Raw genomic sequence first — 26,506 nt, forward strand, 5'->3', positions numbered from 1 at the left:
AATACAGGTATGATGGTGGAACCACACAGAGGTTATAGTGTGTTCCTTGATGGAGGAAGAAAGCAATGATACACAGAGAAGGTCGGGAAATGATGCCCACAGGGCATGGTTCCTGAACTGTCTGTAAGAGAGTGAGTAAGGAGACGAAGCAGAAAGAAAAACAGGGCAGGGAAAGGCTGTTATTCAGGTGATGCATTCCTGAGGCAGCTATTCTGGATTTTAAGATACTGAAATACTTCTTTATCAACTAGCAAAGTCCCACTCTCAAGCTCCTCATGTTTGCCCCAACTTTGCCACCCCATCTTTGGCCCAGGACAGCTTCATGATCCCAAACCTACAGGGTTAAGGTATGGCACATTAGAAGCATTCCAGGACTTGGCACTGTGGCAGGGCAGGTCTGCCCTAACTGGTATGCTCCTGTCACCCAGGTTACTAGCTATTCCCAACATCACTCCAGGAGGAAGGTGCACGTCAAGCAGAAACGACACCACAAGCAGTGTGTGACGCTCGCAGAGCTGACAGGTTAAACACAGGTTAAAAGTGTTAAAAGGTTAAAACAGGTTAAAAGTGGCAGGAGGGGTACAGAGAAAGATGGGGTGAAGGTGATAGAAGATATTGTATATCTGGACTTTATCTTACAAGCAATAGAGGCTCCCTGAATAGATCTAAACAGGAAGTGATGTCAGAGTCATCTGTCAGAAAGGTCATTCTGGTAGTTGCAGAGATGATGGCTTTTGAAGAGCTAAGGGAAAAGAAGGAGACAGAACCTTCCCTGGGGAGACAGTTAAGAGGCCACTGCAGGCATCCCATTAAAAAAGTGAGGAAGACCCAGTTCAAGGCATGAAATTCTAGTTACTGAAGTTGCCATTCCAGGAGTCTTAGCCTTTAAGCTCTATTCTCATGAAAGCTAGATCGCAGGAAAGCAACAGACCTGCAGCATGCTAGCTTAGTATCCAAAGAAAAAAACCTCTAACAATTTATTTAATGTCCATTGCCTGGCTTTCCTTGAAGTTTAATGAAAAAGAGCCACTCAAAGAATTTTTCTGTATTTTATGTAAAACTGCATCTAACAGAAGTACTTTATAAAAGGACATACACAAAAAAACTCCTAATACATAAAACCAGAAAACATGTCGTTTCTTTAAAAGAAATTCTAGTTTCCTTTTATTGGAAAAGGTACATTACATAACCTGGTGCTTTCCCTTCTTGCCTTGGAAACCAGGCATCTCAGGGCTAAACGTAAAGAATAACTCTGGGTTCAGGTTCTTGATATAAGAGTCTCTCCCATCTTTCCACATGGTTTCTGCCCTCTCTGTATTTAATATTATCTGTTATAGTTTTTAAATTGAAAGCCACCTGAAATAATTTTAGTTAGAAGTTGAAAGAATACAAATTGGAAACAGAATAAATATTTTCTTGTGTTCCCTGGCAAATAAAAGGCAAGACCTACATTCTCTGACAGGAGCTTGAGATCTGTGAAGAAGGAGATTATCAGGATTTTTTTTTAAAGCTCTAGTGCCTATCACAGTATCTGACTAATAACAGATGCTCAAACACTGCTGAATTGGGCTACAGATTTAGAAACAGTCACATGAGTGCTTGTGACAAGGATTCGCCCAAGTGTCATGATTCAGTGAGATCCCACCCAAAAGGCCAACTTCATTACCTATCATTCTCCAAGTACCAATATTTTTCTGAGTTTCTAATGCTTTTGATTTCCTTGGTGTCCTCTAGAATAAAATGCAAATACTCATGCATTAAGACTTAGTTACTCAATTGTATTCGATTCTTTGCGACCCCATGGACTGTAGCTTGCCATGCTCCTCTGTCCATGGAATTCTCTAGGCAAGAATACCTGATTGGGTCAGTAGCCATTCCCTTCTCCAGGGGATCTTCCTGACTTAGGGATCAAACCTGGGACTCCTGTATTGCAGGCAGATTCTTTATCATCTGAGCCACTAAGGAAGCCCTACTCATGTGGTTATTAAATCCTAAAGGTGAGAGAGTCTGTAGATATTAGCTGACCCCTCAGTTTGAAAGCAAGGACTGTCAGGGCAACGTTGACACAGGATAAATGTTGGGAAGGTGGAGATACAGGCTAGAGGAGAGAACAAGATCCAGGAAGGAAGAAAATTAGAAGTGCCAGGAGCGATGGGTGAAGGGCTTCCAGGACAAAGTTTACTGACTTCACAAACCTGACAGCTGGTTTATCTTGATGAAGTTCTTTGGGATAAGAAAAGCATATTTCATCCCAATTTTTATATTACCCCTTCTATGATTTTGAACATATTTACTGGAAGGAATACAGAACCTACAGTTAAAGCCTATCAATCTTTATGTTTTTAAATTTAGATATGAATCAGTCATTACTTTTGTTCCTTATTATTTTTTTTTTATTTTGGCTGTGCTGCACGACATACAGTATCTTAGTTCCCCAACCAAGGATGGAACCCGTGCCCTCTGCAGTGGAAGCTCGGAGTCCTAACCACTGGACAGCCAGGGAACCCCCAGTTATTAATTCTGGCTTCTTGCTCTTGACTATCTAACATAAATTCTATTCTCCTAGAAACACTTGAGGGACACAGGAAAGGACCAGTAAGGTCTCTACATAAGAAGGAGGATAAATACTCTTTTAAGTAATGACACACCACCTCTTCTTGGGTGTGGAATTTGTTCTGTCTTTAGCAATACTACCTAGAAATTAAGGGAAGACTATTATCTTCGTTTCAAATATTTGCTTAATTCCTACTATGTGCAAAGCCTAGATGCTTTATCTTGTCCCTAAAGAACAGCAAAATGCCTCTTTCCTGAGTGTTCCAAATGCTCTGAACTACAAATCTTCATTCACGCGTCAGTCTATATCATGAGACTGCAAAACTCCTGTTACTTGACTTCACTTGCTTGTTACTTGCTTTATGGATCTCATATCCTTGGGACTTAATACGTGTTTGCAGCTGAACTGGAAGAGTTCAGCAGGGGTCCCTGCCCTCCGTGTGTGGACCAGGACCTCCTGTCAGATCAGCAGCAGCATCAGATGGGAAATCAAGTGCACAATGACTTCATGTGCTTGAATCATCCCAGCCACTACCCCACCCCAATCTGTGGGAAAACTGTCTTCCATGAAACTGGTCCCTGCTGCCAAAAAGGTTGGGGACCGCTGCTCTAAGGGATCTGCAATCCAGAAGGGGAGGCAGGAACCGTACATACCTCCAAGATGGTAATAATGATTCAAAATAGCAAATGCTAACTGTCCATGAAAAGTAGAGATGCCAGATAATCCTTTCTGGGGGCTTCCTATTCTATTCCTTCCTGAAAGAGTGAGCCCCATTCCTAAGAGGATCCAGTGTCAAAACAGTATTGTTTTAAAGTTCCAGCAGCTCCAAGTTTGAATGTAGACTCTACCATTTACTTGGTCTGCAACCTTGGGCACGTTACTTAACTTCTCTGAGTTGTGGGCTGATACATTGTTACATGCAGCACTGTCTGTACTGTAAAATTACTGTGAAGATTAACGCCTATCAGGTATGTAAAGCACCTAATACAGTGACTGCCACAGAGCAGGTGACCAATTAATATTGGCATAACATAAACAAAGACTGATTGGTTGATGAACTTTTCTATATGGAAATCTGGGGTATTCTTCTGGGCACAGTTCCTCAACTGTACACAGATAATTCTGCTGGGTCTATATATTTAAAGAATAATTTTAAAAGAATCATCTTAGGAGAGCCTAATGAGAGCAAAACAAACATATTATCAAGTTATTAACTACTGATGCTGTGTATAATTACTGCCTTATCAGGGTTAGTTATTTGCAGAATATGGGAATGACACTAGCTTTTTAAAGTACATTAATAACCAGGCTTCCACACAGAAAGTTGAAACAAAAGGCAAAAAACAGCTGGAGAAGCTGGGCTGTCCATGGTACATGCACAGTGCACATATGAAAAACAAACAGTCAATCGACTTTTAAATTAATCACTAACCACAAGTATTTGCAAAGCTTTTTTATGTTGACTAAGTGTAGTTACACACAATGTCCCTTCCATCAGCAAACATTCAAAATCCTCAGAATGTATGACTACCTGAATATGTTCAAAATCTCATTCTTTTGTTACAAGTGTTTTTTTTTTAACGTGGGGTGGGAGGGGTGGCGCTGGAGACAACTTTTTTATACCCCAGTGAACTAGGGGGGACATTTAAATAACGTGAAAGATGATGGTAGGACTTGGTGGTTATATGTGGGAAAATACTGTTTATTTAACCATCTTCAAGTTATTGGTAATGACCAAGCTGATGATTTTTTTAAGTAATGATGGTTAAAATACATAAAGTCAAGGTAAGAATGAGTCTCTACCAGGGAAAATTTCTATCATCTGGACATTGTTTTAAATCCTCAAATGCTTGCTTTAGGAGGAACATACCTTTGTCAAATGTTTTTCTGCAAAGTACACAAACATTAAAGATCGTTCTGCACCATTCTTTTCTTTGTTGTCACAGTCCAGCACTAAAGCCAATTTGTAAAAGAATACTGTGGGTTTAATGCCTAATCCCTTTCCCTCCGGTACAGGTTATCTGGAGACAACAGGATCTTGCAAAATGCTTCATTCTGATTTTGGCTTTGTGACCTCAAGGGGATCAAGCACCCTGGAATCGTTATCTGGTTGTGTTCTTTTAGCTTTACTCTTTTAAAGGTCTCCCGGTGCAACCGTGCTTGTGATCTGGCCCCACAATGCTGTCGGGCTGCATTTGCTTTTACATCTTCACACTAGGATATCACATAGTTGCATCTCTCAGAGCAACTCTAATAGACTGGATTTTGAGAACTCTCAGGGCACAGTAGTAGGAAAAGAGCTGAAACTGAGCAGTAACGTTTGCTGTCGGTATGGAGACTGGGACTGTCGTCACCAGGGCCAACTTTCTGCCAAACTAGCCAAAACACTCTCCCCTAGTCGAGCCTTGTCCTTAATTTTCTGAGAACATGCCATTTTCATACTCCATCCTGCCTCTGTGTCTTTGCTCACGTCTTCACCCAGAGCACCATTCCATGACTTTCCATCCCCCTAACTCCCACTAATGCTTACAGTTTACAGCTGAACACAAGACGCTCATTTTGGATAAAGCTGTCTTTAACTATTTTCAGCCCATGCCATAGAATTGACTGAGTGATGTGTATGTGTGAGTCTGTATGTATATATGTGTATGTGTGTATATATGTGTGTGTGTGTGTATGTGTGTGTGTGTGTGAGCTTATGTTGTTGTTTAGTTGCTAAGTCATGTCCGACTCATTTGCAACCCCATGGGCTGCAGGCCACAGGCTCCTCTGTCCATGGGAATTCCCAGGCAAGAATACTAGAGTGGGTTGCCATTTCCTTGTCCAGGGAATTTTCCTGACTCAGGGATGGAAACTACATTTCCTGAATTGGCAGGTGGATACCTGGGAAGCGCCGCCCCCACCCCACATGCACACATAGGCATGCCGCCTGTGCATTTGCTCTCTGTCCTCAGTGATACTGGAAATCCACTCGGGCTGAACCCACTTCTACTATCTATTACCAGAGGCACACTGCTAAGTGTCTAGTAGGCCCAGAGTTAAAAATCAAGCTGTGTAAACTAGGAAGTTTGACCTCGTTAAGAGCCAACAATAAAATTACCTGGTAGAGGATGTGCTGGGTAAAGACCTCCTCATTGCTCCTGGACTCATGCTGTAGTATGAAGAACTTTCTAAATCTGAGAGAGAAAAATTGGGACCAGTTCCTGCAGCTATTGGTGCTAGAATTAAAAAAAAAAAAAAAAAAGAAAGAAATATCAGGTAAGGTCTGTGAATAAAAGATCAATGAGAGCATATTTCAGTGTTACATTTAACACATTTTATATTTGAATTTATATGGTTAGCTTATCCAAATTGATCAGTAATGAACTCAGACCTTAAAAGAATTCTGACAATAAAAATCTTCTGCATCAGAAGGACATATATTTTTTTATAACACATCTTTCATCTTCCCTATTTTTTTGTAATGGTAAATTGTCACTAAGGTTGCCATATTCCTGGATGCTTCTAACAAATACCTTCACATTTTGGTCTGCTACTTTTCTTGAACGACTAGCCTTCCCTGGGTTTTTCTAGCTTTGTTTGATTGTGATAGCTTCCACACATCTGTATTTTGGAATTAGTTTTGAACTGCAAATTCATCTTTTGCAGGTCACCCAATCCCAATTTCATGCGATGAGAATGTGTGATTTCCCCTTACTCCCAATCCCCTCAGCACCCTGCATACATCTTTACTGTCTGTCCCACCTTCCAGTTTAAGGCAAGGTCCTCAAACTGTGGTTCCTGAGCCATAATTTTTGTAGGTAAATTTGTACTGGAATAGCCGCACACCTTCATTTACATATCATCTCTGCTTCCACACTGCAAGAGCAGAGTAGCTGTGACAGAGCCCATATGGTTCACTATGCTGAAAATATTTATATAGGAAAATTTGTTGACCTCTGATTCAAGGGACTGTTAAAAATAACTTTGACTACACATGATTTTCAGGGCTGACCCTTGTGTGAGATGTGATTCTCTGCACTTTTTATATGTCCTGGAGCCTCTAGATATCCTGTTTACAGAAGTAGCTTAATAAGTATTTTTAAATGAATAAATAACATCTACCAATCTTAAAAGACAATTCTGTGTAAATAGTGGTGTAATTATATACATGCAAGGAATCTGTTCTTTTGGAAGATTATACAAGGCGGGAGCAATAGATGCATGTTTTTCTGTATCAAGGCATTAGTTTGAGAGTTTTAAAGCCCGTAGAAGTGAATATATAAATAAATTAAATAGAGGCTCATATCCATAAGAAGAAAGGATAATTAGGAAAATCATGAACCAGGGACTTTCACTCTTTCAACCAATGATTACTGAGAGTCTGCTACTGCCAAGAATTATGCTGGGTAAGGAAGACACTTAAATGAATGGCATGGTCCCTACCCTGAAACAGCTCTAGAGTTAGGCTGGCAGATCAATTTCAATACAGTCTGATAAGTCAGTCCTTTGCTAGTGTTATTCCTAGATATGGCTGCATAGAAGTGGGTATCTAACTCAGCCGAGGGATGAGAGGTTCAAGGGAGTAAAAGGGCCTCAGCAAATGTGAGGCCTGGGAAGAATGTTAAAAGGACAAGTAGGTTTTATCCATTAGAGGAATGGAGGCATTCTAGGTAGAGAGAATAGCATTTATACAGGTAAGAGAACATAAAATGTGTATTGGATTATGATAACTTGGTATGATGTGGTACATATTAATAATACATGGGGAAAGGGGAGATTTAAGGTCAGATGGTAAAGAACTTGCTTGTCAATGCAAGAGATATGGGTTCAATCCTTGGGTCAGGAAGATCCCCTGGAAAAGGAAATGGCAACCCACTCCAGTAGTCTTGCCTGGGAAATTCCATGGACAGAGGAGCCTGGTGGGCTACAGTCCATGGGGTTGCAAATGAGTCAGACATGACTTAGCAACTGAAGAAAAACAATAACAATATGAAGGGTAGGTAGATTTCTTTAAGGAATATGAATTTGAGTTCAGTCAGTTCTCAAGTTTACAAGCTATGAAGCTCTATCACACTCCACTATAAGGGGACTATTGGGATTATGCTACTAGTATCTAAAATAATCCCTTATGATAGGAGGCAGTCAGTAAGCATCGGTCAAATGTAAATGATTGTTAGTCAAAGGGAAACCAACAAAGTACAAGAATGCTACTGTCAAATCTGTACTTATAAGCTAGACATGCCACCTGTCAGGAGGATAAGTATGGGGTGTGGGGGTGGGGCAGCTGAAGAATATAATCAATAAAACCAGGGAGACCAGTCGAGTCATTTAAATAAGAGAAGATGGGGGCATGGTCCAAGGGATAGAAAGGAGGAGTCTGGAGACAGCTGTTTAGGAGCTGAAACTGAGAACATGTATTGACTTCTGAAGTGTGGTAATGGTGGAAAATGAGGGCTACAGGATAATTCCTAGGACAGATTTTTGGGAAACTGGGGAGACTGTGAAGCCATAATAAAACTATGGAATTAAGAAACAGCATGAGGGGCAAAGCAACTTCTAAAATAAACACTTAGTTGTTTGATAATGGCAATGGTTAGACCTTAATCACAACTATCATTATATAAAAATAGTCACTGCTAAGAAATAGAAAATACTGAAATTCACATCAGTTCAGTTCAGTTCAGTCACTCAGCTGTGTCCGACTCTTTGCGACCCCATGAATCGCAGCATGCCAGGCCTCCCTGTCCATCACAACTCCCGGAGTTCACCCAGACCCACGTCCATCGAGTTAGTGATGCCATCCAGCCATCTCATCCTCTGTCGTCCCCTTCTCCTCCTGCCCCCAATCCCTCCCAGCATCAGAGTCTTTTCCAGTGAGTCAGCTCTTCGCATGAGGTGGCCAAAGTACTGGAGTTGCAGCTTTAGCATCATTCCTTCCAAAGAAATCCCAGGGCTGATCTCTTTCAGAATGGACTGGTTGGATCTCCTTGCAGTCCAAGGGACTCTCAAGAGTCTTCTCCAACACCACACTTCAAAAGCATCAATTCTTCGGTGCTCAGCCTTCTTCACAGTCCAACTCTCACATCCATACATGACCACTGGAAAAACCATAGCCTTGACTAGATGGACCTTTGTTGGCAAAGTAATGTCTCTGCTTTTCAATATGCTATCTAGGTTGGTCATAACTTTCCTTCCAAGGAGTAAGCGTCTTTTAATTTCATGGCTGCAATCACCATCTGCAGTGATTTTGGAGCCCCAAAAATAAAGTCTGACACTGTTTCCACTGTTTCCCCATCTATTTCCCACGAAGCGATGGGACCGGATGCCATGATCTTCGTTTTCTGAATGTTGAGCTTTAAGCCAACTTTTTCACTCTCCACTTTCACTTTCATCTAGAGGCTTTTTAGTTCCTCTTCACTTTCTGCCATAATGGTGGTGTCATCTGCATATCTGAGGTTATTGATATCTCTCCTGGCAATCTTGATTCCAGCTTGTGTTTCTTCCAGTCCAGCACTTCTCATGATGTACTCTGCATAGTAAGTTAAATAAGCAGGGTGACAATATACAGCCTTGACATACTCCTTTTCCTATTTGGAATCAGTCTGTTGTTCCATGTCCAGTTCTAACTGTTGCTTCCTGACCTGCATACAGATTTACTTTCTGAAATTCAAACACATCTCTCGATGACAGGCTCTAATCGAGGAAGGTCTTTACTTCAAAAACAAATGCTTAGGCTTGACAATGAGTGTAAACAGAGTTCTAATGAACAATTTTGCTAGTCATTCCCTAATTTGTTTTTTATATCAAACTTATTTGCATAATTTCCACTTTGATTTCATAATACTTTATGCCTTAAATAGGCCATGGGGTGCAGAGGGGATTGCTGTAATGGGGGCGTGGATCACCCATGACCCCTCTTAGCAGCCTGGCATATAATAGGTGGGTTTTTTTTTTTTTTTTTTTTTGGCTGCACCGGGTCTTGGTTGTGGCACACGAGTTCTTCCATCATTCCTTGCAGCATGCAGGATCTTTTCCAGTTGCAGCATTTGAACACTTAGTTGTGGCATGCGGGATATAGTTACCTGACCAGGGATCGGATCCAGGCCCCCTGCCCTGGGAGTGCAAAGTCTTAGCTACCGGACCACCAGGGGAGTCCCTTAATAGGTGCTTACAGTTTGTGCCTTCATGGAGCTTAGAGATTGGCATCTCTTGTTAACTAAAAAACAGGATAAGGCTAATCAGTATCATGGCATCTCTTGTTAACTAAAAAAGAGGATAAGGCTGGATTCAGTTTTCTTCACAAGTTTCAAGATGGGGTTGAGGCTTCAGCCGGATGGAGCACTGTGGAAACTGGATGACCCCACTCCTTCGTCTTGGAAGGAAACACAGAGCAAAATGTAAAGAAGATGGACTTGACTCAACGAGAGAAGTCTGAGGCCCCCCATCTGCTGGTGAACATCCAGTTGCTCTTACATTGAACACTTTGTCTATCGTGCTCTAGGGCTTCCCGGGGGGTGCTAGTGGTAAAGAACCCACCTGCTAATGCAGAAGACATAACAGGCGTGGATTCCATCCCTGAATTGGGAAGATCCCCTGGAGAAGGGAATGTCAGTCCACTCCAGTATTCTTGCCTGGAGAATTCCATGGCCAGAGGAGCCTGGTGGGCTACAGTCCGTAGGGTCACAGAGTTGGACATGACTGAGGTGATTTAGAATGCAAAGACACTATCATGTTCTAGTCTAGAAAATGTATTTTGCCTTGATTATATTTTTAAAATGTCAAGGGAGGCAGAATAGGTGAAGGGAAAAGAATACTCGTGTGCATGTGGTATGTCCACTTCTTAGAGAGAATAAAAAAATAATTAAGCCCACAGAAATGTTCCTTAACTTGCCTGTGTATTTCCTTCCTGTGAGCCACTTATTAGCTGTAATCTAACAACACTGGGTGTCCTGGCAGCATGGGACACCTTCCATAGCACCTATTGATTTCTGGTGAATAACATCAGGATTTGGCAAACTGATTATATATGTCTTGAGTTTTAAACCCTCACTACATTTCTGAAATGAGACTGGGTTTCACACCTGGGTTACATAACTCTAATAACTCACAGATCCAAATTCTGCTTTCTTCAAAAGAGTCTTGTAAGGCAACATCGTCCAGTCCTGTCTATGTGTATGGTTGGTATGCATGTCAGCTTACTGCAGTGGATTCTGATTCAGTGAAACTGTGAGAGCCAAAGAGAAAGGCTTTTTTATATCTGAGGGTAGAGGTCACGGTCAAAATACCATTGCAATGCACTGAGTATTCTCAGCGCCTCTAATCTGGAGAACTGGAAGTCTTGCCAAGTCACTGACAATTCAAAAGGTGGCCTTTTGGTAGGCTTTTCTGAGAACCTGGGGGCTCATGTTTTGAGAAGCACTTTATTTATTATACCTAACTTAAATCTTAAACAATCTTTTCAGGAAAGGTACATTTTCTAGATGAGGCGAACTAAGCCCTGGAGTGAGGTTAAATCACTTGCCCTGGATCACAGAAAGGCAAGGAAGAGAGACAGCCAGGATTAAAATTCAAGGATGTCTGACCTCAAAAGCTGGGCTTTTTCTGCCGTACCACCCTGAATTTCATGTACAATATTGGTCTTAAACTTGAGATGATAAAAGGGTATATATTGTATCTGCCCCCACAGGGTTTATAACCTAGTGGAATAATAAAAAAAATTATACCTGAATATCTAATGCAAGGCTAAATGTGTTAAATCTCACAGGGGAAATGAATAGATGTGTTAGGGAGGTTCAAAGGAGTAATAGATCTCATTGGCTTGTGGGATCAGAAAAAGGGCTGACCAGGAAGAATGGGTGCTTAAACTGAGAGAGTGATCTGTGGGATCCGTGACATTTTCTGAGAATGGGAGTGAGAGAATAATTACGGAATCTGAGGAATGCTGCTCGTGCAGGCTCCCCAGGCAGCTCAGTGGTAAGGAATCTGCCTGCAGGAGATGCAGGGGATGCGGGTTCAATTCTTGGATTGGGAAGATCCCTTGGATGAGGAAATGGCAACCCACTCCAATATTCTTGCCTGGGAAATTCCATGGACAGGGGAGCCTGACGGGCTACAGTCCATGAGGTCACAAAGAGCTGGACACGACTGAGTATGCACGCGTGAGGAATATTAGCACAGCAACAGCATACAGATGGAACATTGGGTGACTATAACTCTGGAGGTGGGGAAATCAGTTGATAGGTTGATTTGGGAGTCCTGGCAAAAAGGAATGGAGACCTAAACTATGCTGTCAAGGATGAAAATAAAATTTTCACAGTTGGTAAATAGTGAATAGGTATAAAAGGCAAGTTTCTAATTACACACAATGAAAGGGCATAAATAAGCAAATAATATTATTCTAATAAATATAAAATATAAAAAAGATGTATATAATGAAATGTGCTAATGATGGTATTATGTCTTTTTTGCAAATCAGGGAAATGCATCTGCCCAGGATGTCAAGCTGGGCTTCTGAAGCTAACGACTAACTGCTTGCTGGTTTGGTATAGAGATTATGGCCACTGCCAATCAAACATGGGGATGTTAAGGAAGGACTAGACCAGCCACAACACTTCCTTTCTGCTCCGTACTTTGTGAAACTGATTTTTCTCCATGTGTACTTGACCATAGGCTTCATCATTTTTTATCTCTTATTAATATATAAGATTTTCTACCCAACTAGATTGAGCGCAATTTAAGCTCTGTAAGGACAGACATCCCAGAGCATAGAAAAAGTGCTGGTCAGGGCCTTGGAGAGACTGTTTATAGAGTCCAGCCCTGCCAGTAACCACCAGAGGAACTTGGTTAAGTCACTTAGTCACTTAAGCTCTTTGGATTTCATAATGCTAGGAATAATTATAATAAAAATGAAAATCCATTACCTCTGCCACCAGCACCATTTACAGCACTGACACGGTCATCACCATCCCAACAATAAGGACTCACATTGACCAAGCATCACTTTTGGGCAGACCCTGGCTAAGAGCTTTAAGCTCCTCATCCTATTTAATCCTCACACCACCACTAGGGAGGACTGAGGCATGAGGAGGGTTAGTAACTTTCCTGGGTCATGAAGTTGGGCGGTTACACCGGGTGGCCTTTAATGCTACAGATCCCACAGTCTCTTTTATATCCCCGAACAGCTGATGCGCAATAAATATGTTTTGAATTAAAAAGAGTAAATATGTATTCTCTCCATTTGCACCCCCTCCCCCCAAACTTTAAGCAGTACAAACTGACACTTAGAAATCTGTAAATACACATAAATGGTGAGAAAGGGCTTCTCATTCCTCTTAATTAGCACTGCGATTAGTCCAACCTAAAGCGTTTGTGAATTTTTGCTCCACCGAGGAGTTTTCCTCAAAAGGTTAACTTTGGGGAATTGTCTCTTAGATTTTATTCCTAAATCATTCATCCCCCTGCCCCCACCCTTCTTTCCTGTCATCTGTAGAATGTAGTCTTTGTGTCATTTCTTAATAAATGGTTTGCTATTAAGGAATCATTACAGTAATGTGGGCTATTGGAAGAAAGGGGTTACTTTAGTAGCCAACCCTCTTAATGACCTGCTCTTCAGTACACATTAGTAGTTGGATAAGGTTGTGGTTATTGAACTTCTGCCATCCACCAGAGACAATCTGCTCAGGCTTGCATTGTTGGAAAGAGAGGATGATGGAAAAAAATTTTTTTTCTATCCAAAATTTCAAGCTACTCTGCCTGGGAGATGACAGGCACTGAGTTTATAACTTGCTTAATGGGAGTCAGCGGGGAGTATTACCTAAACGACCAGTGTGGCCAGTCTATGGTTAAAAGCACATCTTCTCTGAGAGGCTGCGTTTGGGTACTGTTGTTCAGTCACTCAGTCGTGTCTGACTCTTTGCAACCCCATGGACTGTAGCATGCCAGGCTTCCCCGTCCTTCACTATCTCCTGGAATTTGTTCAAACTCATGCCCTTTGAGTTGGTGATGCCATTCAACCATCTCATCCTCTGTTGCCTTTTTCTCCTTCTGCCTGCAATCTTTCCCAGCATCAGGGTCTTGCCCAATGAGTCGACTCTTCACATCAGGTGGCCAAAGTATTGGCGCTTCAGCTTCAGCATCAGTCCTTCCAAGGAATATTCAGGGTTGATTTCCTTTACGATTGAATAATTTGATCTCTTTGCTGTCCAAGGGACTCTCAAGAGTCTTATCCAGCACCACAGTTCAAAAGCATCAGTTCTTCGGCACTCAACCTTCTTTATGGTTCAATTCTCACATCCATACACGACTACTGAAAAAACCATAACTTTGACAATATGGACTTTTGTCAGCAAAGTAATGTCTCTGCTTTTTAATATGCTGTCTAGCTTTGTCATAGCTTTTCTTCCAAGGAGCAAGCATCTTTTAATTTTGTGGCTACAGTCACGGTGCACGGTGATTTTGGCATCCAAGAAAATAAAATCTGTAGCTATTTCTACTTTTTCCCCATCTAATTGCCATGAAGTGATAGGACTGGATGCCATGATCTCAGTTTTTTGAATGTTGAGTTTTAAGCCAGCTTTTTCATTCTCCTCTTTCACCCTCATCAAGAGGCTCTTTAAGCCAGCTCTTTAGTTCCTCTTCACTTTCTGCCATTAGAGCAATATCATCTGTATAACTGAGGTTGTTGTTCACCAAATACTTATGGAGCAACTCTAATGTGCCAGGCACTGCTCCCGGTGCTTGAGATCCATCAGTGGACAAGGTATATAAAAACCTTTGCCCTGGTGGTGTTTACATTTTAAAGATTAAAAATCACACCTGGCCCTCCCTCAAATCTGCATGACAACTAAAGAAGATGGAATAATGGCCAGTAGGTATCCCCCAAGAAACACTATGAGGACTTAGCAGTGGATTTCCAACTTCTAAAATAAGCACTGAAAGAAAAGAGAGGTCCATTGCTCTCTAGAGTGCATACTCTAATACACTCACTGAGATTTTGTGAACTCGTACTTTAAGACTAGAGGGGACAAAAAAAGTCCAACGGCAGCACACAGCTCTGAGGGCCCAGCACAATTTAGTGTTGTTTGGCATGCCAGTGGCAAAGATCTTGTAAGAAAGTCCACGTCACAGGCACAAAGGAGTGAACGTGGGCAAACACTTGGTCTTCTTCCTATCAAAGGCGCAGTTGTAAACGTACAATGCTATGAAAACTCAAGCAAATCTGGAATCGTCGTTAAAGGGAATTAACTTGGAAAGTAATTTATGGCAAGAAAATTCAACTCCTTTGTTATCTTCCTTTTACCATAATATGCTTCCTGAACACTGCCTATGAGAAAGGGCTTTTAGAAAGAAAAAAAATAAGTATAGTAAAATTAACTCATTTTATCAATTTGTGCTCTCGGCCAGAGTTTCCTGACTGTGGCTACGAGGGGCTGTAAAACTGATGAATTTGCATGGAAAAAGAAACCAGTGTAAGTAATTTGTGTAAGAGGGAACACGGACATAGACTGCTATAATTCAGACACCCTGCAGATAGCAGACTGCTGCAGTGTGAGCAGTTATGGGTTAGAAAAATGACCACACTGCAGTCAGTCTGACTTGAATGGAAATCAATCATAAAGGTACTTTCTCTGCAGCTTCAACACCACAGTCTTCAGCAACTCCTTTGCCAAGCAGATTTCTGGTCTGTAAACCATGCGCTGATCTCCTTTCCCCTTTCTTCCATTCTGAAAGATCTGGCCAATGAAGGCAGGGAGTGTGTTTTTCCAGAATGGAACATAAAAGAGAGGCACTGAACTAAAACAAGGGTTTCCCTCTATGTGAAAATGAACTTCCCTGCTATTATAAGATTGAAGCAATGTTTTTTATGAAATGAAGTATTAAGTGCCAAAACCCAGCAGAATGCTTTAACCCTCTCAAAGGCATCGCTAACACAGAGCACCATTTTCACACATTCATGTTTTGAGAACCAAAGGTAAGGAATATGTGTGCCTGGGATGGCAAGAAGGTAAACAGAGGAATTTTTATTTCTAAAAAATTTTTTTCTTTTACTAAAATAAGAACCATTCACTGATACCCTCCTTCCTCCCCACTATGAGCCATGAAGCTGGTTCATCTTTGATAGATAATTATTAGGAGTTCAATTTGTAAATAAAGCATATTCAGGCACTTTATCTATAATCATAAAGTCCAGTCTTGGGTCTCAATAAACTTCCATATCGACTCTATAAAGCAAAGGACTGTCTGCTACTTATTTCTGTATTCTCAGCACACAGTAACTCATGCTTCATACATTCACATCCAACAGATGACTATTGAGTTGAACTAAAATTATATGAGCTTGTTAATGAAAAATGGTGAGGAACTAATATTTATCAAGCATTTATTGTGTGCTAGGCAATGGAATAGGTGTTTTATCTGAATTATCTCATTTCATCCTTGCCTGGGGACATGGAATGTGCATTTGTATTTATTCTCATTGACAAGTAAGAAAACGAGCTGTGCGGTTAAGCAGCAAGATCAGGATCACAGCTAAACATGTGACAGAGCAGGGCCTTGAGCCCAGATATCTAGATACCTGCAAAGAAACACAGGTGAAACATGCATTTCTCCTTGTCTTTCCGTCATCACTGGCTACTGGAGAGATGAATTTAATAAGATTCAAATAGAAAAATATTTATCACCCACCACATAACTGGCAAAATGACTATCTCATCCTCTCCCTTCTCACTTCTTTCTTTTTAGAGTTCTGAGTGTCAGGCAGTAGTGCCTTCACTGGGTGAAGAGCCAGACACATGGTCCAGCTGAGCAACCCACAGTGGGGTTAGTGATGCTGACGGGTCTCTTGCATTTGTGGCTTCTGCCTTTGGGACCGACACTGATTATCTGCATTTTAGAGTATCATTTCATCACAGCTTTTGGTTGAGGTTGAATGTGCTACCCGTTTAGTATACGATACAGCCTGGGCCATGGGATTAAGTCTTTTCTGACAGGGGATGGATCTGATGCCCTAAAAGGTCTTTTCACCACAATGATCTATAAACCAGGGATGGGCTTCTAACGTAACCCTCTTAACCAAGAGTGCACTGGGACTATCCGACTATTAGCTATTAGGAAACCAAACTATGTCAACAGAGTCCCATCCCTACAACCTACAAATCCAGCCATCTCCAACAATTCTCAATATTTTCAGCAAGACCTGTTTAGTTTTTTTCCTCTTCCACCTGTTGAAAAACTCTGGGTGCTAGTATGTCCTCATATCAATCACATATTGGATTAAATCCGTTCCCAGTATTTGACCTAAAATGTGGCTTTTCTGAGTGTGATTCCCATCAGTCTTGTCCTTGACATGCCTATAGAGTCATCAGCAATGGTCTCTACAATCAGCAAGAGTTAGTGAGGACACTATATTCCAACAAAAATATCAACATAGTATTTGAAGTCTTATTGTGGGGTAATATAAGAATTCTGTCAGGCTTTTGGAAATCCCCAAAATGTCTTTTAGTTCCCTAAATGTTACTTATTGAATATAAACATCTGCTCTGTAAAAATCAAGGCTTATGAGTGCATAAGTAAAGACTTACTAAAAACTACATTGGCAGAAATGACCTCCAGCATGCTGGGATTTTTATGTCCATAATGAAAAAGAAAGTGAAATTTTCAAATATTGTAAAACCAAATACTTTTTAAACCTGAAAAAAACCCACAGTATGGCTGGCCACTTAAAAGATTGTTAACATGTCAATGTTTAGACTGAGGATTTTTAAATATCTTGCTATCCATTCAAAGCCCTGGAAGAGAAATTTCCAGGATAACATAGAAACATAGGCTTTGGCTGAAAGCTTGAGGAATAAAAATTTTTTGGATTCCTAAAGTAGACAAATTAGATCTAGTATTGGCATGCTCTTATTCTATCAGAATTACTAACTCTGAAGGGGTCACTAGAATGGTCCTGGTAATAAATTGATTTTTAGAACATGAATTCTGTAACCAGTCCCTGTTAATTTATACACACACACACACACATATTTTAAATAAATTTGCTGATAGTATGGTCAGCTCAAAGATCAACTCTGAGTAAAAGATAAGAGACAGAATCCCTGTTCAATAATAACTACAGTAGTTACCATTGCTGAGGATCTACTATGTGCTAGATGCTTGACACTTTCCACTTCATCCTTAAAACACTCCTGAAGGGGGCTTCTATTTCCATTACTCAGACATAGGCCCAGCACACAACTGGTACTTAATAAATCTTTGCTGATTGAATAAATGATGGTTACCTATGAAGAGAACACAGCTGAGAGGGGTTAAATGTTGCCCAAAGTCAGCTAGCAGAGCCAGGTCACCTATTATCTCTATAACTATTTTATAATACCATGATGCCATCTTGTATTTGATTTTATGTAATATATCATCCAAAGAAAGAATTACCTAGAAAAGATGATAAACAGATGAACAGATGAGAAGAGATCATAACAAAACAGTGTGTACATCAAGGTATTAAGTGTTTTGCTTTTTCCTGAGTCAAATCTTTACAATAAAAATATTCACAGTCTGGCAAATTTAGCAGAAGATTCAGCTAAGAAAAGAAAATAAGAGGCTGTCTAAATCTTGCCGTAAGAACTCACTGCTTCAACCAGGAAGACTGTAGGGGTGTGTGTGTAACACACCCTTCATGCACCGCATTGACTGATGGGTCTGCTGATGTCATGAGCTTGTCCTTATCCTAGCTCTGATTTCAGCTGAGATGGTGATCATAATACCACTGCCAGAGCACACAACAAACAACACAGGGTATATGCACATTTCAATTTGTAGGTAAGCATGGGAACCCTTTTTTACTTTATGTGGCTCTTTCTCAAGTGGGTGAGGAGAGGAGGACAGGAAAAAAAATCATGTTTGGCCACACATACTGTGAGCCAGGACTCAGAAGAATGAGTAGTTTGATGAAAATTTCTATTACTGCCAGTTCATTCCATTTGTTGCCAGCCTTACTGTCCAAATATTCACCCCAAATATGTCAAGAAAATTAAAAGAAAAAATTTATACTACAAAACATCCTTCTGAACTAACTCAATTTCAGTATTTATTTTGAAAATTTATTGAATTATAGTAGAGGAAACCCACTAAATTAAGCCAGTAAGACTGGCATTTTTTTTCTTCCTAAGAGTATGGCAATATTTATTACTTTATCTCTCGATGAGGGGCTGATGAAAACTAGAAAATAAAACATTTGCAATGTCATAATATATTCGGAATAAGGTGGCTTTGACAGGCAAAGTGAAAAACACATACAGAGCCAATCAGTATTCTCTATTTCATAATGCAACAGATTTTCTTGAAAAACTGCACTTTGGAGATAGGCATTTTGATTTTTTTTAAAGGAACTACTACTCTTTTGTGTGCTGCACATGATACCCTTACTCTGGAAGAGGTGCCATTGACTTCTACAGATAGAAAATGTGTGATGTTCATTTTAAAATTACTAGTAGAGCCTGCTATTGACCATCTAATTATGCCGAGTTCCATTTATAAACATAGCTAACCACTAAGTTTATGGAGACTTTTTGTGCTGCTTTAATAGGATATTGATCGAGAGCAGAGTTTGAGTGGACTGCCATTGAATTGTGTAATGGCAAACAAGAGGCAAGGTCACAGCCACTGTTCATGCTAGGGCTGCAGTCTATTTTTTATTATAATCTTTCTGGTTCTTCCTTTAATGCTCAAGCCCAAATGGTTTCTTTCAAAAGAAGAACTTGTGTAAGAATATAATCTTATTTTTAAAAATAATTTCCATGCCTTGATCAAAGGTGAACCAATAGGCCACTTGTTCAGAAAAGAAAGTTTCATATCTACTCCACTTTAATGAAGACCTAAAACCCAGCAAATCTTTAAAATGGCGCCCCCGAAGGACGAGGACATTCGGAATCTCTTATCCTATACTAATTTCTTCATCAGCCTTTCTTTGCAAGAACATTTTGTAATTTTCAAGTTTGGGCTTGTCCCTGTCAAAGAGATTCATTTCCTCGTTGTACCTTGGAGGCGAGTTAATTCTGTTGTAGTAGCTCCATCGTGGCAGGTTAGACTGTTACCAAAAGAGTTCCTACTAAATTGCTGGCCAGAAAACCAAGGGTGTGGATGTGGGTTCCCCAGAGATGCACAAAGGACCTAGAGACTTCAAAAAGAATTTTACGAATGAACTGCAAGTTGGATCTTAGCAACGATTCCCGTGTGAGAATACAGAAGAGTGCGCATTTCTAAAGCAGCAAACAGCCACTAGGGTGCCACCTCATGCCAGGCTGAGCAGACGCCTTCCTCCATTCACTCCTGCTCTCCATTGACAAACACCTCGGGAATTCTGTAGCCACCCAGCAGCCTGGCTTTGTGGCAGAGCCAGGATGGTTCAGCTGCTGGATTTTAATCGATTCTGCAGCAGTGCAATGGGAACCCCAAATCAGTCTGGGTAACTGAGAGTGGTTTTCACACCCAAAGATTCTAAGGCTGGCCACAGTGTACTGAGAACCCTGGCTTTTCAAAATTCCAGGGCCATGAAGTCATCCCCAGCCACGAAGTTTACTTAACCCTTGCAGCCGGCTCGGGTGTACAAACCACGGCTAGAAAATTAGAACCCGTCAGGCCAGAGTCACAATGGCCTGTGTGTATTTGCGGTTTTCCTCTTTTCCCAGTGAAGTATTTAAGGTTTCAGAGTCACTCCACCAACTTCAAGAGAGTCAGCACTTTAGAAGGAAATGGGCAGAAGGAGTGGATTTTTTTTTTAAGGAGGATTTTCTGGGTTCATACCAGGCAGAATATCTGACAGCCTCAAAGCACTCACTCTGAGGAAAACATTGGTGCCAAATAAAGAAGAGAGGGTGCTGACAGAGAGCACCATCTAAGCGGCATCATTCAGCTGCCAGTGGAGTGGGCTCTCTTTGTAGCAACTTTATGGGAGACAGACCCATCTGAAAATGCTTCTAGAAGGCTTTGTTTGAAAATGCAGCATCATGTCAGAGCCATTTCAACAGATGGTTCCTGCCTCTTTCCTCACAGTATTATGCTAAAACAACTTCAGTGACTCTGAACCTCATTGTCAGCACTTGTAAACCCCCTCCCCCAGAGCAGAGAAGACTTCTCCCTTCTCTCTGGCAACGTGTCTAGTGGTCTGTATTCCACCCTCCCTCCCCCAGAACAAAGTAATAAATAACCAGAACTACTTTCAGATGGTCCAAGCACAGGGAGGGAAAAGGTAGGAAAAGAATGAATGTACATTTACTTTTATGCTACAGACTTGCTTTGCTGCTAAGAAAACCAGAACTATCCTTTCTTGCCTTTCACGGACTCCAGATGATGCAAAAAATTAAAAGTTAGGTACACAGCAGACAGGCTTCCCTTGTAGCTCAGATGGTATAGAATCTGCCTGCAATGCAGGAGACCTGGGTTTGAGCCTTTGGTCGGGAAGATCCCCTGGAGAGGGAAATGGCTACCCGCTCCAGTATTCTTGCCTGGAGAATCCCATGGACAGAGGAGTCTGGTGGGCTATAGTCCATGAGGTTGCAAAGAGTCAGACACGATTGAGCAACTAACACACACATAAACACACACACACACACACATATGGATGATGCAAAGAAAGAGGTAAAGAAAGAGGGAAATTGCTGGGAGACAGCAGCAGGAGCCTCTGATTCTAACAGGTGTGTGCAAGTGAGAAGGATAATTAAATGTCGAGCAACTTTGTCACTTGACCCTCATCTCTGAACGTGCAAGGCTAAGCTGGCAGCCCTTCCTTGCGTTTCTCTGCCACTGCCACCCTGTAGTAACATGATTATAATCAACAAACTTAGCACATAGTTATTTCAGTGAATCCTCCTGAGGAAACACTGAAATAGCATCTCCCTCCTCTATTAAGTTTAAAAGGAGGAAAACTAAAAACAGAAACTAACTGGAAACCTGGGGAATGTCAATATTTGTTTAGCAAATTTAAAAATTAAATTCAAAAGGTCCAGAAAGAGAAAAAATTTTCAAGCTAAGGCCACCATCAGTGTGAATGTTCTGGACCACGTATGTGGTTACAGTTAGTGGTGATGGGGGGACTGGGTGGGGCTGGGACAGACAGGAGGAAGATAAGAACTGTGCAACACAATGGAGGAAATTCTAAGACAGTGAGGACATTAGAAACTTTTACCTTTTACATCCAGGTAAAAGGCTAAACTATAGAAAGAGTAAAGGGATCCCTGGTTGGGGAAGTGGGAGGCACAGGTGATTTGTAAAGAAGTGAGACTGTTCTGTAATAACGGATGCATTTGTCAAAACACATAGAATGTAAAACACAAAGAACCCTCATGTAAACTACAAACTTGAGTTATAATAATATATCAGTATCAGCTCATCAATTAAAATGAATGTACCACACTAACAAAAGATGTTAATAAGACAGGAAATTGGGGAGAAAGCCATATTGAAATTCTTTACAATCTGTTAATCTAAAACTATGAACTTAAACTTCTCTAAAGTCTATTCGTTAAAAAGAAAAAAATCAAACCTGAAAACAAATCCAGGAAAAAACTGTAATTAAGTACTTTACTTGTTTTGGTTTACCCAAAAATCATTTTAATTTTTTAACACAAAAATTAATAATTGAAAAGTTTATCAACTCTAACAAGAAATCATAATTTAGTAAAAGTACAGAATCTTTGGATTGTTTGCTTCTACAATTGTTATAGGAGTCTGTGTGTTAGCTGCTCAGTCGTGTCTGACTCTTTGTGACCCCACAGACTGTAGCCTACCAGGCTCCTCTGTCCATGGGATTTTCCAGGCAAGAATACTGGAGTGGGTTGCCATTCCCTTCTCCAGGGAATCTTCCCAACCCAGGGATCTAACCTGGGTCTCCTGCATTGGCAGGTGGATTCCTTACCACTGAGCCATCAGGGAAGCCCTACAGTTGGTTATAGGAGAGGTCATGACCAAAATGTCTACAGGCAGTTGAGTACAGCAAAATGAAAAGAGCAAGTTTCTGAACTTCGAGCATCACTGATTCCTTCATCTACAAAAAGGGACAATAACAGCAACCATGGGAGGACTGAATGATGTCTAGCACAAGGCCTGGTACTTAGTACTTGATACACTCTAGCTACTATAACTTTTCATATTAGTTTAGCATCATGCTCCTTCCAGGACTAACATCATGCATGAAATTAACTTATATGCCAGTTAGCTTATTTCCATCTCAGGGTTGCAAATGCACCCCAGCCCCACTTATCAGGAAAAAGTGTCCACTGAAGCATTTAAGTGGACGCTTAGCATCTCTACCGTGGGGAAGGGGGCAACACTGTAAGGAACAGTTAAGGATGTTGACGTTATCATGTGACCTGAATGTCTAGTCTTTCAGAACAGTGTGTGGGTGAGGAAGCGTGAGCGGGGGATCCTTCCCCTAGCAGCCAAGGCAATCTTGAGACACAGACCCTGACAAACCTGGATTATAGATCTGCGGGAGGGAGGGGGCTCTACATGGCACTTTGGCCTGAAGCCACAGTTTCGCTGACACAGCCCAGTCCCACTCTTGCCAAACAGTTTCAGTCAGCATGAGGCCATGTGTGAGTGAATCCTAGAGCGATTACACAGCAGAGTGCAGAATCGAAAAGCATTTGGGAGCCGAAGGACGCTCAGGATGCCAGGCATCAGCAACACGGCCCTATACAGGGACAGGAAACAAACCAGGTCCCTCTGCAGATTCAATGTGCGGTCCAACCATAGCCCCTGGCAATTCTCAAGGCAGATTGAGAATTTCCTTGGCAACTGTGTGGGGCAGACTGATGGAAGTCTCGTCAAGATGGGCCCTGAGAAGCCTCGGGATATAAGACCTTAAAGGACACAGAGAACGTGGAAGAAGGCTGTGATTCTGCGGATGGTGAGCAGTGTGGGCCTTGGCCTACAATGGCCTAGGTCTTAGGACACTGACAGTAATGAAAACTTAAAAGGATGCACAGCAGCCAGGGTAGACTACAAAAGGTCTTGGGCACCAATCTTAAGAGGGTTTTCTTTACTCATTAATCTAAGGTGATATCCTGTAAGGGATCTATGAATGAATGTATGTCCCAGTAATGCCATCAGGATAGTTATACTCTTATACTCTATATTACTATTAAAATTATAAGAAAAAAGTAGGATGATGATCACCTTTTAAAAATCTTAAAAAGTAAAAAATATACATATGAGTGCATTACCATTTGTCAATGGCTAATGAGCTGTGCTGTGGCAGCAATATACCCTCCAAGTTAACAAGAAAATCTAGTCTCCAGCTCGCTGTTGGTACTCCTAGAACACTTCATAATATGGCAGCAACTTCACCTTTCCAAGTCATAAACTTGCTGCTCATAATGCTTCATTCTCTAGGTTTCCAACATCCCTACACCAGAAGATTACAGCATTAACCAGGGACTCTGGTGCTAGAATTCTAACACTAACCATGGTTACCTTCTTGCTGTTTCCCTGTCTAGTCTCAGGCTGCAAATTTCTTCAAGTTCCTTTGGGTTAGTCTAAACATACAGATTCTAGCACTACACAGATTTAACCTTTTGCCTACTTGTTTGACTTTGGATAAATGACTTAAATAGATTCTTGATTTAACTCATGTGTAAAAATGAGAGTAATATCTTAACTGACATGTTTATTGCAAGGATTAATTTTACGTAACATACATGAAAACCTATGCTTAGCAGACAGATTCTCTTTCCCTCTACCCCTGTATTCCATGCCCATACCTTGGTATCCCACTTTCTGTACTTTTAAGAAATAAGAATAGACAGAACCTGAGCTTGTGAGAATCAGGATAGCTTGCCTTGCTTGATCTGACATCTTGTCATGAGACTGACTTGCTTACTCAGTCAAGCTTGCGAGACTGTAATACAGTGAATGGAGGGTATGAACTTGAAATAAAAATATTTATTTTTACTCCACCTCACTCCTCAAAGAATTTGATGCAGCTTGAAACCAACTTCAACAATGCAAATTTTATCTACAAGTGGTATTTTGAAGTAGAAAGGGGATTAAAAAATAAAATTTAAATATTTGTTATCTTTTCCCTTGGTATTGGGACCTAGAACACCATAGTCAGTGTAGAAATGTGTTCTTTTCATGTGAGCCAGAAACTTTTGTTTTGTTTTAAACCATCAAGCATCACAGGCACAATGCCTAAGGCCTGTATGATCTTTTCAAGACCTGCAAAGTTATCTGAAATATGATGAAAATCATTATTAGGTTTTTGAAGTATAGTTGATGTATGATACTATGTCAGTTTCAAGGTTACTGTAGGTATACTTTTAAATAAAAACAAAGAGAAGTCTTTGTGGGACGGCAACAGAGTGTGTATATGTGTGTCTGTGTGGCAGGGTACAGGGAATTGGGGGGAATCCTATACTTTCTCCTTGGACTGTCTGGATTATATCATAGCCAAATACAATCAATAACCCTCTGATCAATGGGACAGGGTGGTGACAGGTACTTTTAATTCACTGTTGTTGGTGATTATTGACAAGCTGGTAATGATCATGCTGCAGGGTGTCACTCACGCTAAGGGCATTAGCATCCTTTGAAAGGTCAAAAACAAATTCTTTTAAAATGCTGAATTTCTTAGAAATCCAGAAGCTTCAGAACTTCTTTAAACCAGGTTCACACTATAAGCTAGGAAATACCTGAGACACTCAGGATTTCAGTTCTTTCCCTATGTCTCACATTAAAATATTTAATTTTTTCTGACTTAAAATTCTTGGCTGTCAAACAAACTACATGGCAAAATGCTTCCAAAAGGTGTATGAAAAGGATATTCTGAAAGCGATTTATGTCTTTAGGAGGCAAAAGGTAAGCAAAAAACCCAAGGCAAAACTGTATCAAATCAAGGCAAAACTGTATCAAATCAAGGCAAAATTATACTTACTCTGTGACACTCTTACTAGCTCAGTCACACTAAAAACACCTGATGTGACGAAACTGTCCTGGAAGCCCAAATGTCCTGGGGAAACAAAAACAAAAGAAACAGAAGTGTCATAAATAGAAGACATTTGATGAGAGAATTCCAAATATTAGTTTCATTGTGATTAGAAAATGTGAAGTCTAATTTCAGGTTCTGTTCTAGTTAGAGTTATGTAGGAGGGTACAGTCATTTAGTTATGAAGATGGTTTTTTGGTTTGAATCTTTGAATCTAGGGGTTATGGAAAGCTATGACACAACAACAACTGGGTGATTTTTGAAATGGTTAAAAAAAGAGAGTTCAACAGGAAATCCGAAACAAAAGACGATTTAAATAAATGGTTACCTTGGCTGACCTCTGAGACCTTCACAACTGGGATGAAAACACCCTACCTAAGAATCAGCTAGGATAGCTAAATTCCATAACAGTTTTTAAACATTATTCTCTAAAGAAACATCTGATCGGGATTAGCTATCCATTCATTCAAACCAAACAAGATTTAAAGATGTTCCTCTCACTTCAAGAGGCACCACAGTGTGACTCTTTAAAAAGCCAGACTGCAAAGAACAAGCCCCAAACCTTGAACCATAAACACAAATTCTTTTGAGCACAAATAAAACTTTCTAAAAAGGTAATCAACAGTTCAAAATGACTTAACTTCTGAATTTTGCATCTGCTTTATTTTTGCTGGGTATAATTAATTTCCCTTAAGATATCTGATATTACATCTAATTATCCACTGCTTATTTATTTTTATGGTATATTCAGGAACATATTTATAAATGGCAAGAAATACATAATTTCTGCATGTCATTTCCCTCTCTGCCTCTGAAGTTTTCTGATTGTGAGTATTACAGGTGGAATCCAGTTGAGAGATCTGTCTATAGGACTAGTGTTAATCTCCTGTTTTAAAAATAGGGTCATGGAGAAGTAGTTGGTGGAAGGGATTTTTTTTTAAATACCTATTCTTTGAAATAAGAAACATACCTTTAAGAAACACAATGTAAGA

The 26,506-nt window shown here is 40.6% G+C and overlaps 1 protein-coding gene across 7 annotated transcripts in view; it reads right to left on the reverse strand.

Annotated features, from left to right (window-relative positions):
• NFIA (nuclear factor I A) overlaps positions 1-26,506 on the reverse strand; it is a 427,927-nt gene that overhangs the window by 118,827 nt on the left and 282,594 nt on the right. For all 7 annotated transcript variants that reach the window (XM_061411778.1, XM_061411773.1, XM_061411779.1 and 4 more), the window contains 2 exons: positions 25,464-25,538; positions 5,655-5,772 (listed from right to left, as the gene is read on the reverse strand). In XM_061411778.1, the coding sequence (XP_061267762.1) occupies positions 5,655-5,772; positions 25,464-25,538 (193 nt within the window). The remainder of the gene's footprint in view (positions 1-5,654; positions 5,773-25,463; positions 25,539-26,506) is intronic.

Source organism: Bos javanicus, chromosome 3 (genome assembly GCF_032452875.1).
Source record: "Bos javanicus breed banteng chromosome 3, ARS-OSU_banteng_1.0, whole genome shotgun sequence".
Taxonomy (NCBI): Eukaryota; Metazoa; Chordata; class Mammalia; order Artiodactyla; family Bovidae; genus Bos; species Bos javanicus.